General features: G+C 41.8%; 1 protein-coding gene across 2 annotated transcripts in view; it reads left to right on the top strand.

Annotated features, from left to right (window-relative positions):
* LOC143984559 (DNA damage-regulated autophagy modulator protein 1-like) overlaps positions 1-15,379 on the top strand; it is a 35,227-nt gene continuing 19,848 nt past the window's right edge. Inside the window, exons 1-3 of one of the 2 annotated variants that reach the window (XM_077484659.1) lie at positions 1-164; positions 9,854-10,016; positions 13,999-14,066. In XM_077484659.1, coding sequence (XP_077340785.1) covers positions 9,892-10,016; positions 13,999-14,066 — 193 coding nt within the window. In that variant the 5' untranslated portion in view covers positions 1-164; positions 9,854-9,891. The remainder of the gene's footprint in view (positions 165-9,853; positions 10,017-13,998; positions 14,067-15,379) is intronic. The other variant, XM_077484651.1, reaches the window with a different exon arrangement.

Raw genomic sequence — 15,379 nt, 5'->3', positions numbered from 1 at the left:
TTTGAAACATTTGTCAGTTTCTTCATGATTTCCAAGCTGGCACTCTCCTCCATTTATTTTACCTTTATCTGTGTATTGATAAAAGGCAAGCTCTTTTAGGTATTACATTTCAATGAACTGAACATACTGTATATCACTGTAAGAACGAGGTGGTGATCTGCAGGGTAAGTGACTGGGACAGGGGATATTCTGTCATATTAAAATACTCAATGGCATGCATTTTCACTGAGATGTTTTCACATTAACTTGATTTTTTTTAATAATGTAATTTTTTTTCTTTGTGTGCTGTGTATTCACAAGATCTGCTCTGTTTCTGTTCATTATTTTTATGTTAACATTTACAGGACTGTTATCATATGAATGTATCCGTTCAATTTTGCAGGTCACTTATATTTCTGGCATTAAAGGGGTTGTAAAGGCTCAAAACCTTCTGTACTGCAGCTTGCCCCCAGAGCCCCCCTTTTTCTTACCTGAACCTGTTCATTCCAGTGATGTCCACGAGCCCAGCAGCGCCAGCCGCTGGCTCTGTCCTCATTGGATAGATTGATAGCATTGGCTCCTGTCCTGCTGTCTGTGTCAATGGACATAGCAGCATGGGTTCCCCCATGGAAAGTGGCTCTCCGTGGGGGCACCGAATGAAGAGGAGGAGCCAGGAGTGTCGCTGGGACACCCCAGAATAAGAGGTTCAGGGCTGCTCTGTGCAAAACCCTTGCACAGAGCAGGTAAGTATAACATGTGTGTTATTTACAAAACAACAAAAACAAATCTTTAACCGCTAGCGGACCAGCCGCCGCAGTTGTACTGCGGCAGCATGGCTCAGTTGTGCGAATCACCGTTATGCTAGGTCTGTAGCATAAACGGCCACTAGGGGACGCTTGCGTGGCCGCTGGAGGCGCACGCCCCCGCTCTCTCCCTGAGCCAATGCGAGTGCCCGGCGGTCTCGATCACTGCCAGGCTCCCGCGATCGGTCGGGGTACACGGAGAACCGGGAGTTGTGTGTAAACACACAGTTTCCGGTTCTCTGAGCAGTGAACTGACAGATCGTCTGTTCATACAGAGTATGAACAGCGATCTGTTAATTTCCCTGCACAGTCCCATCCCACCTTCAGTTAGAACACTCCGTGGGATACATATTAACCCCTTCACTGCCAGTGACATTTGATTCCCTGAATCAAAATTGTCCGACGTGTCCGCTATAATGTCGCAGTCACGATAAAAATCGCTGATCGCTGCCATTACTAGTAAAAAAAAAAAATAATAATAAAAATGCCATAAAACTATCCCCCATTTTGTAGACTCTATAACTTTTGCGCAAACCAATCAATATACGCTTATTGCAATTTTCTTTTTACCAAAAATATGTAGAGGAATCGGCCTAAACTGAGGAAAAAAATTGTTTTTTAAATATATTTTTGGGGGATATTTATTATAGCAAAAAGTTAAAAATAATGCGTTTTTTTTAAATTGTCGCTCTTTTTTGTTTATAGCGCAAAAAATAAAAAATGCAGAGGTGATCAAATACCACCAAAAGAAAGCTCTATTTGTGGGGAAAAAATGACATCAATTTTGTTTGGGAGCCATGTTGCATGACCGCACAATTGTCAGTTAAATTGATGCAGTGCCGAATCGCAAAAAGTGGTCTGGTCTTTGGCCAGCCAAATGGTCCGGGGCTTAAGCGGTCAAAATCACTTTAAGTATTACATTTTGGTGTGTATTATTTGTCTGGTGCTAAATCAAAATGAATAACACAATGACAAAAACAATAAATACAATATGTGACAGAAACAATATCTCCAAAATTCATATAGTTTTTGATGAATTCGTTAATAAATAAGTTATATTTCATAAAGTGCAAATAATTGAGAAAATGTTTGCTTGTTCATGAAAATCTTCAATATTGTGCAAATCACCCTCCAGTCTGATAAAGATATAGAATTCTGTGCCAACATAAAAGTGAAGGTAATGGCCTCTTATCCTATAATATGGACCATATAATGGACAACAAAGCATATAATTAGTGCTCAGCCAATAAAGTATTTTCACCGCCGTGTTGTTACTCCAAGCCTAGTAAGAAATCCAGCCTCTTACCGTACAGTGCGGACCATTATAAACAAAATGATCAAAAGTGCTTGTTAGTGAGGGTCTCCATATACTGCTTGTCATACGATTTTTTTGGCAGCATCAAGTTGCAGCATGAAAAGCAACAAAACACACTTCATAGCGTAATATGTTTTTAAAATGTTGCCAATCCCCCTGAAGACGTCATTTGACGAAACAAATTAGGTGTGACCTACACGTGACATCATCACTCTGTCAGCTGAAGCCTGGTACTTGGAGACCGCCTGGTTGGAATCACCTCTTAGGAGGTTTAGGGACATGGGAACATTGATAATGTAAGTGCAAATTTGGCATTAAAGAGGCAACATTTTAAAAACATATTACGCTATGAAGTGCGTTTCCCTGCTTTTCATCCTGCAACTGGTTGCTGCCAGGATAATAGGATAAGAAGCGGTACAGGAAGACCTTGACTTTACCAAGCGCTTTTGACCGTTTTGTTTATAATGGTCCACACTGTATGGTAAGAGGCTGAATTCTTACTAGGCTTGGAGTGACAACACGGTGGTGATAAGCACTTGGAATACTTACTTTGGTACCTTCACTTTTATGTTGGCACAGAATTATATATTTATATCACACTGGAGGGTGACTTGCACGATATCAAAGATTTTCATGAACAAGCAAACACTTTCTCACTTACTTGCTTACTTTATGAAATAGGACTTTTATTTATTTATTAATGAGTTTATCAAAAGCTATATGAATTTTGGAGATATTATTTCTGTCACATATTGTATTTATTCTTTTTTTATTTTTATTAATTTTGATTTAGTGCCACTATATATATATATATATATATATATATATATATATATATATATATATATATATATATATATATATATATATATATATATATATATATATATATATATATATATATATAAATAATATATATAATATATATAATTTTGTTGTTGATTTGGGGATCACAAATTTTGTGTAGGCAGCTCTGTCCAGGTATTTGTTTAATCCCAGCACTGAATTATTTTAGATCTCTTAGTTTGTAAACTCTAACAAGCAGGGCCCTCTGATTCCTTCTGTATTGTTTTGTAGCTATACTGTCTGCCCTAACGTTGTAAAGCGCTGCGCAAACTGTTGGCGCTGTATAGATCCTGTATAATAATAATAATTTTGATTTCATAGTTATATCCTGTTTTTGTCAGAGAAGGTAGATTAAGCAGCCCACATTCCGATCTATAACATTTAGCGTTAGACTTGTAGTGCAGGAACAACCATCACTTTTACACAGTTTAGGCTGGGATCCAGGTTTTCCATGTGTCATCAATAGGCTCTGTTACCCATGCTGAGACATCAAAACACGGACAACACATGTCAACACATAGCCCAGATGTACACACTCACTATTAAAATGTACATGAATTGACATACATTAAAACAAATAGGTAATAATGGGTCTTTAAAGTTAAGAGTTCAGTTGTTAGGTTGAAGGGGTAAAGTATTGGGTAATGTTTTAGGATTAAAGGTTTTTCATGTTATAGGTTGTCAGGTCAAGGTAAGAATAATGGTTACATTTACAGTGAGGTTAAGGTATACACTTATATAGTAGGTTACCTTGACCCCAGCCCCCTGCCAGTCTTACATTCACCTGACCCCAATTCAGGGAGAGGAAGCTTACAGAGACACTTATCAAAATTGTCTGAGCTGGGCTGAGCATATCATTTTTATTCTCCATTCAATCAAATGTGCAGGTTCAGCTTGATTTTGTGTGCAATATCTCACTGGACTGAGCATATCTACAGTAAGTATAAGACTGGCAGAGGGGCTGAGGGAAGAGGAATCAACAAAAGAAGTGTACTTCACCTAAGGTGTAGTTTAAAGTTAGAGCCAGGTTAAGTTTTTCTTTTTTTTAACCCATAGCCCACTACCATTCCCTGAATCTCTTTCACCAGAAATATGCAGCCAGCAGGAGGGAAAAGAGGAGAAGCTGGCAGTGCTGTGGTGAGGCACACAGGGGGGACAGTAGAGGGAATGGGGGTGGGGTTGATCAGAGCGGCAGGGAGGCAAAAGGGGAGGTGCAGATACTGGAACCGATCCACCTGTGGCTCCCCCTACAGCGCAGCCGGCTTCTTCTACCCACCTTCCCATCGGCAGTGCTGCAGGTGGAGCAACAGAAGGCTTGGTTCCAGTAATAAGGCAGTACAGCTTGTCCTTCTGCTTGGCAGGTGCCTGGGCCCTCCTGTTAAACTGATGGGGCCCAGGCTCAGTACAGGAGGGTCAACTGCACCCCCTTATCAGTGCCTTATGTCAGTTCCATCTGTGCCCAGATTTCTCATCCATGAATAGTGGTTCCTCCTTTGGCCCCCTGCCACCCATTGAGAGACTGGAAGCTGATGCCCAGCTGGCTGCACTTTAACACAGAGTGACTCTTGGCCATATCCAGTTGGGTAGTTAGACACAGGGCTGTAGCCCAGGCTGCTCCCTGGAGAAGGGTTGATGGGAGTATGTCCTGATGTGTAGGCAGTGTGGCACCAGTCGTCCCTGGGGGGGCCCAAAAGGTGTTGTCCCTGGTGAGGGGCCCCACCTACCTCTCTACGGCCTACATAACCATCCTCAGAGTGTGCACCCCTTTACTGTATACCCCCAAACTATACAATCCTTACAGAGTGTACACCCCTCATACATGCAATCACATACAAGCAGTACAGTCCCCCCCCCCCGATTCTGGGGCCATTGTTACAGACATTTCCGCTATTCACTATCAGATGCACCCCAATCCAGGTACATGCCTGCCTGTTCAACCCCACTTCATGCACCCTCATATGTGAGCAGCCCCCAATCTATACCCCACCTCCCATTCCTTCATTCCTTATTGTGCCCTCTAACACCCTACACCCCCTCTTTTGTGCACCCCCATTCCATTTACTCCCCTTATTGTGCCCCTCAACGCCACATACCTCCCCCTTCCCCCAAGCAAACTGGTTGTTGAAGGGGACTAAAAGGACAGGAAGTAGAAGAGAGATCAGAACCATCCTCACCTGCACCAAGCAGCACACTGCTATGCACTCAGCAGGAGCATGTCACTCGCTCTCCTCAATTCTGTCCACTCTGACTTTGAACCACCCAGCTGGACCCACCCACGCAGACTAAGAGGGAAAGAGAAAGGAGGGAATGCAGCGCTGATAGGAACAGAACAGAGTTTCTCACTCCAAATTCTTACTATTTTAGCACCCTGGGCAAGCGCCCCTGTGGCCCTGACCACACTATGCTACTGCATAACTGTGTGTGCACCTAACTGTATTAGGTGCAACAAACAAAAAAAGGGCAAATGGGTCCTTATGCACACACTCTGCATGCAATCCCCAGAGCATGTGGGTGCTTGCATCTCTAGTGAATGGGGTAGCCCTGAACATGTCTGAAAGTACCTGGTATCTGGTATTTAACATTGGCCGGCTATTGGTGGGGCCCTTCTTTAGATGGTGTGCTTTCTCTTTAAAGTGATTGTAAGGGTTAATTTTTTTTTTTTTTTAAATAACAAACATATCATACTTACCTCTACTGTGCAACTCGTTTTACACAGAGTGGCCCCGAACCTCGTCTTCTGGGGTCCCCCAGCGGCTCCTCCCCAAATCAGATAACCCCCTAGGAGAAGCATTCTCCCAAGGGGCTTACCTTGCGGGCTTGCTCCCGAGTCCAGCATTCGGCGTCCATAGCGGCCGAATGTATGACTCAACCCTGCCCCACATTACCAGCATCATTGGATTTGATTGGCAGCAGTGGGAGCCAATGGCTGTGCTGCTATCAATCCATCCAACCAATCCCAGGCAGAGAGACAGCGAGTCCCCGCTGTTTCCAAGTTCCAGGGCTCAGGTAAGTAAAACAGGGGGGGTGTAGGGGGCTTGGGATGCGGTCACTGGCAGGTGAAAAAAACCAAAGGTTTATAACCCCTTTAAGAGTGTTAGTAGATGCTAAGCAGGAGCAGTCACCGTTTGGGCTAACAACACATGGCAGGCATTTCGGACATGTGTTCAGCTCATCACTTCTTGGCAGGTGGCTAATTGGGATCCAATGGCTTAGTGATCAGCAGTTCCCAGGGATCAGGTCCCAGATTCTCACACAGGCCGCAGTCTTTGGACCCTGAAGATGCAGCGACTCTCTCTCTCTCAACTCAGTCTCTGTAGGCAGCTGAAGCAGGCTCAGATACAGGTCTGTCCCCTCTCCTTGATGTGGGAAAGCAGGGACAGCAACAGGTCCTCTTAGCTCCTAATGGCTCCAGTCCCTTGTGAGGCACAGACCCTCACAACAGATCTGTCCTCATCACTCTCTTTCCTAGACTGCTGGTACAAGATCAGTTTGGAAAACATTAAACCTCCTCCTCTAGGTACAAAGATTTCTGGGAATTGAAGTCCACAGTCTGTCAGCCTCCATTAACAAGCAACATCCATCGCCCCTTTAACAACTTAAATTCCCATCATCCATAGCTTTTGCACAGGGAGTCCTTACTGATGCTCTCATTGTCTCTCTCTCCTGCCCACTGATTGGATCCACACTGCACTGCCAAGAGGGAGGGGGGAGAGCAGGAGCAAACACACACAACCACAGCACAGCCAGCAGTGAGAAAGAAAAATGTGGGTTGCATTACTCTCTGTGTACATGTAGGTGTACAGTCTACTTTCTCCACAATAGGTGGCGCTCTTCCTCAGAGGCATCATTTTTGGAGAGGAAGTCAAGAGGAACAGGATTTGGATGCCACCTCCTCATGTTACTTTGGCGACCATCTTGGTTCAGGCAGAGCCTATTTAAGGCTCTGGCTCCCAGTTTTGGTGCACATTTGCGAATATTTAACCAAACTCTAAGGCCGCGTACACACGCGGGGACTGTTCGCTCAACTTTGTTCGTCAAACAGTTTGAGCGGACAGTCCGCTCAAAATTAGCATGGACGGACTTGGCCACACACGACGAACGAACAGTCCGCTGAAACTTGCGCGATGACGTGAACGGCACGTACGACGGGACTAGAAATACGACGTCCTATACACTGCAATGCAACCTTCGCCATGTAAATCCTTTCTGAGCATGCGCGGAACTTAGTTTGACGAACAAGCCTACACACGGGCGGACTGTCCGCTCAAATTAAGTTTCAGCGGACAGTTTTACGGATTTTCCGAAAAACTTTGTTCGTCAGACTGTCCGCTGAAACTGTCCGCTGAAGCCCACACACGAGCGGACTGTCCGCCGAAACACTGTTCAGCGGACAAAGTTGAGCGAACAGTCCCCGCGTGTGTACGCGGCCTTAGCCTTACATTAAAGCAACAGAAAGTGTAAATTTGTATATTAAGTGGCCAGAAAGTACTTCCTGGAGATGGCTGGAACCAAGAAGCCTAGCCAAGTTATAAAAAATACATACACATGAACTACTTGCTAGTGTCAGTTAGTGACCCTCCCAGATAGTGTGTGTTAGCGCCAGATTGTCCCCCACCCTATCACAATAAATTCCAATATGTATACCATAGTTTTTAGACTCTATAACTTTCGCACAAACCTGTTAATAAACACTTATTGGGATTTTTTACCAAAAACATGTAGCAGAATACATTTGGCCTAAATTTATCAATAAATGTGATTTCTTTTTTCTTTTAATCGGCTAGGTTTTATAGCAGAAAGTAGGAAATATCAGGGTTTTTTTTTTCAAAATTTTAGGATATTTTTTGTTCATATAATAAAAAATAAACAATCCCAGTAGTGATCAAATACCACCAAAGGAAAGCTCTATTTGTGTGAACAAAATGATATAAATTTAATTTGCATACAGTGTTGCATGACCACACAGTTGCCAGTTAAAGTAGTGCAGTGCTAAATAGCAGAAAAGCCTTCCAGAGGTCAAGTGGTTAAAAGCTGTTTTTTTTTTACACATGTAAAAAAAATTTGAATGCACAGCAGCACTCCGAAGGAGGGATAGCCAACAGTATCCATCAGACAGCTTGAAGTTTAGTGCTGTTCAACTAGAATTCGGCTTTAGTAGTAATGTAACAGAGATGCATATTACACATATTACAATACATATTAGGGTATAACCTTTTTGGATTACATTTTGCAAAAAGTATTTTTTTTTTTTTTTACCCATTTAATTAACATTGCAGAATTTGCTGTCAGACAAGACTTTTCCAACTTCCAAGGCAGAGTAGGAGCTTCTATCATTGAACAAAGTTGGTAAAACTTACAGCACAGGTAAAGTTTTAGCTATACAGTGTTGTTAAAGGCCTAAGTAGCATCACCTGGTTCAATGGTCCTCACTGCTTCTGTAAAACAGTATGCCATCTACAGCGTAACCATTAAACTTTATATGCAGAATTAATAAGCTTGAGTTTTCTGAATTTTATATCACAGATTTTTTAGGGTGGTCATCATTGATTTTCAACAGGTTGATGGGTATCATTAGGAGACTATATGTTAAATAGTATATTGTAAATACTGTATATTTTTTATTCAACAGGGATATTTAGGACTGTATTGGTCCTCAAAAATTATTTGTTTTTTAAAATAAATGAAGTTAGTAAAAATAATAGTAAACACGGCAACTTTGCTGAAGTCAGAACATTTACTCCAAGTACTTTAAGGCCTCTTGCACATGATACTCCTGTTTGAGCATCTACTTTTTCAGACTTTTTTTTATGTATTTGCGTGCATTTTCGCATATATGCTTTCGTGCAATTTTGCGTGCTTTCGCGCAAACACGCAAAACCGTATTTTTGCGTTCTCTTTCGACACAATATGTAAATGGGAATTTGCGCACATAGAGCGTAAATTACTGACCAAAAAAGCAGATTTTTCCTTTTTTTTTTTTTTTTACTGAAGAATGCACAGCACTTTTTAAATTACGTGCCTGTGTGCATAGGCTCATTACAATTAATGGGCTGTATTTTAGCTCAGTGAAAAAAAAAAAAAAAGCTGTACTGAGCTTTTTCAAGCTGCAGTGTGCAAGAGGCCTAAAGCTGCTGTTTGGGGTTGTGCCCCAACATTATTGCTGCAGCATTTATTCATAGAGTCATTTCTTTCTTTTAGGTATAATATACTATTGAGGAGACAAGTCAACTGAGCTACTAGAGGGTGTGTTGAGTGACTGGTCCCCTCAATGCCCCTCCTAGTTCTGAATTACACAAACACCTCCCCTTTGTTCCCCTAAAATCCAAGGATCAGGGTGTGGGGGGATGAGAGATAAATAAAGAGAAAAAAAAACAGAGGATGTGAGGGGTGGCACAGTGGTGTAGTAGTTAGCACTCTCACCTAGCAGTAACAAGGGTCACTGGTTCAAATCCCAACCATGACACTACCTGCCTGGAGTTTGCATGTTCTCTCTGTGCCTGCATGGGTTTCCTCTGGGTACTCCGGTTTCCTCCCACACTCCAAAGACATGCAGGTAGGTTAATTGGCTTCTTTCCAAAATTGGCCCTAGTATATGAATGGAGACTTTGGATTGTGGGCTCCTTGAGGGTAGGGGCTGATGTGAGTGTGCAATGTACAGGGATAGGGACAATTGTACTCACTCAGGTTGAACTGGATGGATTGGTGTCTTTATTCAACCTTACTAACTATGAAACTATAGGATGGGGATCTCCTTATCCAAAATTTAGACTTGCACAGAGAAAGGCCTTAATCTTCTGTGTAATCCTCTATAGAATAAGCACACACTGTAAAATGTCAGTGACCTATGATCAGATTACTTGCTTTGAGATATTGTTCAAGAAAGACCACATTTTCACTTTCTTTGTTTTAGGAAAAAGTGAGAAACCTGGTTAATAGCAAATCGATATTATGGAAGTTCAAGACTTGGAATTCTTGCCTATTTTAATGGCTGTTTGGACCTTCTGTGGGTTTATTATTTTATATGTTCTTACCATCCTCAATGGCCATGCTGAGTCTTACTTCCTTTACATCAGGTAAGAATGTAATGTATTTATACATGGGGAGGAAAAAGGCTGTTGTAGGAGAGCTGGACTGCAGCTTTTGGCTCCCGACAAAGTTGTTTCCCTTATAGAGCAAGAGGAGAATCTTTTCAGCAGCCAGCATGAGCCATTGTGCTTGCTGTGCTTTCTGGCCTATAATTTTCTTTAGCTTGGATTAACAATTAAACAAAATAAGAACATAATTAGGACATCATGGTAAAGAGGTATCCTAGCTAATAGTATCATGCAGTTAAAGAAGTTGTTGCAAACCACAGAATTTTTTTTTACCTCTGCAAGTTAAGAGCATAATGTACTAGTATGAATTGCATACTAGCATATTATGAAAGACTTCCCTTAAACCTAAGCCCTCCAGTGGTGCCCTGTCATTGGCGACAGGACTTCCATCTTCACCCAGTCTTCCTTCTGGGTTCGCAGGCTCTGGCTGTTTGAATGGATGAGCTGTGATGATGTCACTCCCGCACATCCACGTGGGAGCCTCAGCTGCGGCACAGCTCTCTCATTGAGAACGCAGTGCACCTGCCGACGGTAGCGTCACCAGCTGCTACTAAAGTAAATATCTTCTACAATGGAACAACTTTACAGCTGACCCCCAGGGAATTATCTGTATTGCACACTTACATTGATCCAGCTTGACACAATGTAAGTTTGCATATCTCATACCTGATGGGTTGCTGGTGAAGCTGAAAATCACTGTAGTAGCTCTGCTACTACAGTGATAACAGTGAGAGTCACAATCTTCTAGGTCCTGCTTGGGTTCTGTGTGAGTGGCTTCCACCCTGCACACAGAACACAGGGGAGATGGGTACCTGGCACTTCTGCAACTTATAGAATGCTTTGTATTCTTTTCAATTAATATTCTGTTTAGACAAGGTGACAAGGTCTCCGCTCCTCCTCTCCACTTCGACCAATTAGAGTTGCTGTTTGGAAGGCATTGAATCGGCCTGGTCATTGGTGAGAGGGCAATTGCCCACCTTTAGAATCCTTTCTTTGCTGCTTCACTGGGACAATGTGCACAGACAGCTTTACCCTGGGGAAACACTTTACTGCATCTCTATTTGAACATTGAACATATACACCTGTCGTATCAACCGTTTTCCAAGAAGTATCATTACCTTGTTGCTGCACCATATTGGATGTAGTTAACAAGCTCCAACTGCTAGAGAAGACCATAAGGCCTGCAACTGGGACATTACTGTCACTACTACTTAAAGGGCCCTCATACTGTTCTTGTTCAATTGATTTCTTATTAGGATTAAAGTTGAATAGGCTGGCCTGGGTTTCCCCTTTAGAAGTCTTGCCAGAATTAATGTTTTAACTCTTGCTTAACCTTTCAGGTCATGTTCAAGTGGTACTCCATTGTACATACGTGTATATAAGACACTGTTATCTCCAGACTGTTTAACTTGTATTATTGTGGAGGAATTCTTCTTTTGAACTAGGACTGTTATCCAAAGTTCAGTTGATCCATTACCTCCATGTGCAACAAAATCTTCCCTGAGTTATTTAGTAAATGTTAATAGAATTTAAACTCATTAAGCGGATTGACTTATTACTTTAAGGTGGGGCAAAGATGTCTGAACCCAGAGTGTCAGGTGGGTTGGAATGTTCCCAGTGTCATAAAGATGCAGATGAGCCGGTAAATCCAAGAAGTCCCCAAAGGGGCAGTGCTACATTAACATACCAAAAAAAAAAAAAAAAGTTAAATGGAGATATTTAGGGTAATGCTTTTAATGAAAGGATTTGTTTGGTGACAGGGTCACTTTAATAAAGCTGAAATTGTAATATCTTATTGTACCTTTATTATTGGGTCTTAAACCAGAATGATATGGGGGTATATGATATGATGAAATGATATGGCACTCTTATTCTCCCTAACTCCACTCCATCGCTACTGCTGCTCTCGCTCATGTTCTCCTACTCTCTCAGGTCTGGCATCTTCTTGCTTCACCCAGTGCTATACAAATGCACTGATTCCTGTGTAAATGACACTGGCAATGAAGGGGTTAACCTGGGGGTGGCAGTGTAGGGGTTAAGTGTGTCCTAGGGGCGTTTTGCTAACTGTGGGGGGCTGGGCTGTGTGTTAGTGAACACTGATGTCGGCTCCAATCACAGGGAGCAGAGATCAGTGTCACTTGATGCTGTTTACATCGGCATCTCCCCGTTCAGCCTCCCCGTGAGACGCCTGCACGAGGTGGACCGGTGAAGGTGTAGCAGTTGAAGGAACTTGCTTTTTTTTAAATCACTGGTGAATTCAAAGTTGTTTTTCCTCTTCTTTACTCTCTCTAAACTGCCAGCAGGAGGAAAGGACTCATTGTATGTCTTGTTTTTCCTAAATATATAGATGGACTGATGGACAGTTTTAGTAGGAATCGGATTACGCTTAAATTTGTTTATAAGTAAAAAACACTTGGTTTGTGTTAAGCAAACTATAGGCGGTTCTGATGATTGCACCATATGAAACATTATTTGGACGGATATTGTGTATTCATAAGAAGCGCTGTTAATGCTTGATTTTAAAGAGGAAGTGAACTCTCCCACTCTGATGCTTCTTTTCATTTAGTCCATTATAATAAGTAATTATCAAACTATAGCCACTGTAATCCAACCCAAATCGCATATTACTTACTGTTTAAAGAAACTTTTAAAAAAAAACTTGTTTCCAGGGGTTAGGCAGTGCCATCTTAAGTATTGTTTTCTGAGTCCTCAGTGGAGTGTATTTCCGCCCTTACATTGAGCACTTCCTGTACTGTTAACCAAGCCTCCTTCTCAATCCAAAGTTTCTATAGAAACCCTGCTTCCCTGTTCATAGCTGACTTGTTTATTTCATAGTATTTACTTGTGCTGATTACCTAGTGTTTGCCTGTATGAGTCCTATCAGCTTCAGCTGATAAGACTGCAGTACTGCTGTCCCATTCCCTGGTTTACACTGTATGTGAGGTCACATGGTCACATGGTGTGTAGAAGGAAGCTCTGAATGATTACCAGCCTGCTGGGAGTTCAGTAGTGTGCAGTAGGAAGTCCTGGTAACAGATAGATAAGACATAGAGAGTGTGCCGTAAATCAGGGGAGATCTGGGCATGCTCAGTGACATAATTCTAAAGAACAAAAAGGATTACAACAATACTAGCAAGTAATGAGATATCTACAATTGGCGTTCATTAGGGTTTTTTATGCTGATTCACATGGGACAAAGTTGTAGGGGAGGGTTTACAACCACTTTAAATTAGACATATATATGTTTTACTAGTTTTTATTTTATTTTATAACAGCAGCTAAAAGTGCATTGTGTTCCGAAAATTGTGTTCTGTTTGAGCGCTGGGTTCAGCAGTACAGTGTAGTTCTGAGTGTTACTAGTTAGTGTATAACTACATTATAAATATAAAACCAAGGTTTTCTTTCTCTCTTTTTTTATTTTATTTTTTTTTTTTTTTACACAAACACACACACATACACACACCTGTAAATCATTCAAACATATACCTGTATGCATAATATATCATACTTTCTATCAGATACAAAAATAAGGGGTGCCAGTTCTGTACGGCTTAAAGTATCACAGATAAGTGAAATATCCTAATGCCTCATTACATTAAAGTGGAAGTAAACCCTTCTATAATTTTCAGTCAAGGAAGCTGCCATCTTGGCCTCTAATGATTCTTCAACTGCCATAACGCTGAACATGTGATCAGTTATGACACCAGCCATTGGATGGTTTGAAAGTTTGGTTGAGAGCACAACCAATGTGAAGTGTTTTTTGAAACTGGGTTTACTCTCGCTTTAAGCAAATAACGGAAAAAAAAAAATAGAGGCCAACTAAGTACAGTATTCAATGGTTTATGTAAAGATGTGTTTGCAATTTAAAACACGGACAAAAACAGTTTAAAAATAAAATGAGAAAGTAGCTATCATTTCCATTTTATCATGGTAAATCCATATTCCTTTACTTGTTTTTCAGTGAAACTGGAGACTACTTTCCGGAGTCTGTACTTTTTATGGTAGTTTTTGCTGTTTCAGCAGTTCTTGGTATGTCCCAGAACACATAGCATATTGTGTAATAACTAGTGATAATGTAATGCTGTAAAATTGTGATAGGACAATTTTAATCAACAAGTTTGCTAAACCTCTGAATCTGGGGATGGTGCCATAAATCCTCTGGGCAGGAAACCTGGTTTGCACGTCTGTGACCTACTGAATATTCTTGGTGGTGTAGTGGTAATACTGCCGCTATGTAAGTATAAAGTTTACTATCGGTCATACTGTCCATATCCCTGTGGAGACTGAAAGAAAGCTATCCATCCACGATTTTTCTTCCGGAGGTCTGATATGGAGCAAATAAATGACACAGACCATAAATCTGGCTTTTACGCAAAGAACATAGGAAACCGGTGTAACAAAGAAAAAAAACCCACAAAAAACACAAAACACACACAAAAAAACAATGTCTTGGAAACCTCAGAGGACCCGTAGTGATATGGATTACATCTCTTTCATGTCCTGCATGGCCTCAGAATTCTTATTTCTGTACACTACACATTTTACTAGGATCGCACTGATACCAGGGCCGGACTGACAACTCATGGGGCCCCCTGGCAATAGAAGATTATGAGGCCCCCAGGCAATCAGAGATTATGGGGCCACACAGTATACACAAACACACACAGTATACAATCACATAGGTTACACATACATGTATACACAGATATGTTTCTATTGGCTGAGAAGGTACTGGAGAGATGGGGCAGCTATAATCTTAAAAGGATGTCGGTAAGGGACATTTCAGAGGCAGATGTAAAAAAAAAAAAAAACACCGATTTTTACATACTTTCCCTGGTTTTACTGAGGCTGGCAACCCTGATGGGGTCCCCTAGTGGCCCGGGGCCCTCGTGCAGTGCCCGAGTGGCTGAATGTTCAGTCCGCCTCTGAATGATACAATTTTTTTTTATCTGCGATTACGAGTAATAATACTTTTGGTCAAGTACCGATACTTTGTGCAAATCACAATGCAAAGAATTGCATGTAATATGAACAGGCATTCCTGTAGGAACTCCATGCGATTTCCCCCACTGCTCCTGTGTGTGTGTGTGGGTATACAGAAGGGAAAAGCGCCATCTAGTGGGCAGTTTAAAAGATGTTAGAACTCACAGTACATAGCTGGCCACATGCAAAATATTCTACATAGTTGTCCTGGTCTGTCAATGATGGCAAATCAGGGCTGCTGGAGGTGCTCACAGGGCGGAAGTGATGTCAGCTTGGGGGCGGACCACCTCTACATCTCCTCCAGTCCTGTGAGCACCTCCAACTGCCGTGATTTGCTATCATCATCAGACCAAGAAACC

The sequence above is a fragment of the Lithobates pipiens genome, unplaced genomic scaffold, assembly GCF_037356315.1.
Source record: "Lithobates pipiens isolate NorthernLeopardFrog02 unplaced genomic scaffold, aLitPip1_a1.2 Scaffold_1, whole genome shotgun sequence".
In the NCBI taxonomy this organism is placed as follows: Eukaryota; Metazoa; Chordata; class Amphibia; order Anura; family Ranidae; genus Lithobates; species Lithobates pipiens.
Note: the sequence above shows the minus strand (reverse complement) of the source record. Positions and strands in the feature narration are given on the sequence as shown.